A 1,737-nucleotide genomic window follows, 5' to 3' on the forward strand; every position below is an offset into this window, starting at 1 on the left:
CCATCCATCCACCCACCCGGTCAGCAGGTTCAGCTCCACCTCCAGCTGACCCTTCTCCTCTGCTTCCTCTCCATGGCGACGCTGCCAGGCGTCAGCTGAAGCCAGAGCCTCAGCGGCCTGCTTCTCCTGATGGCCAGACAGACGTGGTCAGCTGTAGCTGATCAGGGTTTAACAGATCTAGGTGTAGCCGGCCCTGCCATGCAGCCATGTTGGACCCACCCTCTGCAGCAGCTGTGCGCTCAGCTGACCCGCTGTGCCCTCGCAGCGCTCCACCCGCTTCTTCTGGGCCTGGCTGGCCCGCTTCAGCGCCTCCTGCTCCTCTTGTGCCTCCTGCTTGGCCCGGCCCAGCTGCTGCGCCACCTGGTCCGCCTCCGCCAGCTGCTGATTGGCCGCCCGCTCCAGATTCTGCGGGAACACGCCTTGGGTCAGGGGCTGATCTCCAAACCCCCGGTGGAGCTGTGACCTCTGACCTTTATCTGCACGATGAGCCGGTTGTTCTCGGCCTCTTTGCTCCGCAGCTGACCATGCAGTCGAGCTCTGGTGGCGTCCAGATTCCGGGACAAATCCGCCGACCTCCTCGCATTCTCCTGCAGTTTCCAAACTCAGATTATAATCCAGATTATGATCCGGATTATAATCTACATCATAGTCTGGATTATAATCCAGATTATAACACTGTTTCTGGTACCTTCTCAGAGTCCAGCTGGGTGGAGAGTTGATGAAGCTCCTTTTCCTTCTCCTGAAGCTTCTTAACCAGCAGCTGAGAAAAGAAACACACAGCGCCCCCAGAGGACAGATGAGAGATTACAGATTCTGATCCATCTGGAGGATAATACTGGAACACACTCCTGAACTAAGGAGTCCAGAGAACCAGAACCACGTTGAGGTCCAGATCTGAATGTAATCCTGTAATCCGGCTGGGATGATGCGGCGTGAACTCACGGCGTTCCAGGCCTCCATGTCAGCAAGCGACTTCAGGAGAACCTTCCTCTGCTCCGACAGGCCGACGGACTGCATCTGATCACAACCAAACCACATCCGGTCACGATGCAGTCACTTTGACTAGGCCCTTCTCACAAACCCATGACCCTGCTCTGACCTAAACCAGGGGTCTTCAACCTGCGGCTCCGGAGCCACAGTGGCCTTTGGGCCTTCTGAAGCCGCTCTACATAACTCTGAATATTTACATTTTTCCTCAAGTATTTGCTGTGAATTTCCACAAAGTAAGACAGTAAAAGCACCAGAAGAGTTTTTGTAATTTTCATGATGCAGCTGGTTGCTATGGACTTTATTTGGGGGAATCAGAGGAAATGAGGCTGAAAGCAAAAAGATTTACGTGCTCAGTACCACTGTGTTTGGTCTGCTGAATACTTTGGGTGTGAATACTATGCGTACCTGGGACTCGCGCTGCTCCCGCAGCAGATGGCGCAGGGCTCGGTTGGTGACTTCGAACGCCTCCAGCTTCCCCAGCAGCAGCTCCTTCTGCTGGTCCAGACCGGACCACATCAGCTTCTGCAGGCAGAACCAAACGGGTCAGAGGCTCCGGTTCCACCAGGTCGTCTACTGAACCACAGACCGGGCCGCCACTCACGTTTTTGAGCGAGTCGCCCAACTTGCAGACGTGTTCCTTCAGAGCAGAAACCTGCTTAGCGGCTGCAGCAGCGTCAGCTTCTGCTTCCCTCAGCTTCTGGAGCAACAGCTCCGGATCCTTCGGAAAAGCATCTGGACTGGGAACAC

The 1,737-nt window shown here is 55.2% G+C and overlaps 1 protein-coding gene across 1 annotated transcript in view; it reads right to left on the reverse strand.

Annotated features, from left to right (window-relative positions):
* Positions 1–1,737, reverse strand: part of odf2a (outer dense fiber of sperm tails 2a) — a 22,688-nt gene that overhangs the window by 12,887 nt on the left and 8,064 nt on the right. Inside the window, exons 6-12 of the mRNA XM_015046854.1 lie at positions 1,592–1,727; positions 1,396–1,512; positions 943–1,017; positions 689–760; positions 471–587; positions 220–405; positions 17–126 (exon numbers count right to left, since the gene is read on the reverse strand). Of these exons, the coding sequence (XP_014902340.1) occupies positions 17–126; positions 220–405; positions 471–587; positions 689–760; positions 943–1,017; positions 1,396–1,512; positions 1,592–1,727 (813 nt within the window). The remainder of the gene's footprint in view (positions 1–16; positions 127–219; positions 406–470; positions 588–688; positions 761–942; positions 1,018–1,395; positions 1,513–1,591; positions 1,728–1,737) is intronic.

The sequence above is a fragment of the Poecilia latipinna genome, unplaced genomic scaffold (assembly GCF_001443285.1).
Source record: "Poecilia latipinna isolate Pla-1442-1.1 unplaced genomic scaffold, P_latipinna-1.0 Scaffold795, whole genome shotgun sequence".
NCBI classification, from domain to species: Eukaryota; Metazoa; Chordata; class Actinopteri; order Cyprinodontiformes; family Poeciliidae; genus Poecilia; species Poecilia latipinna.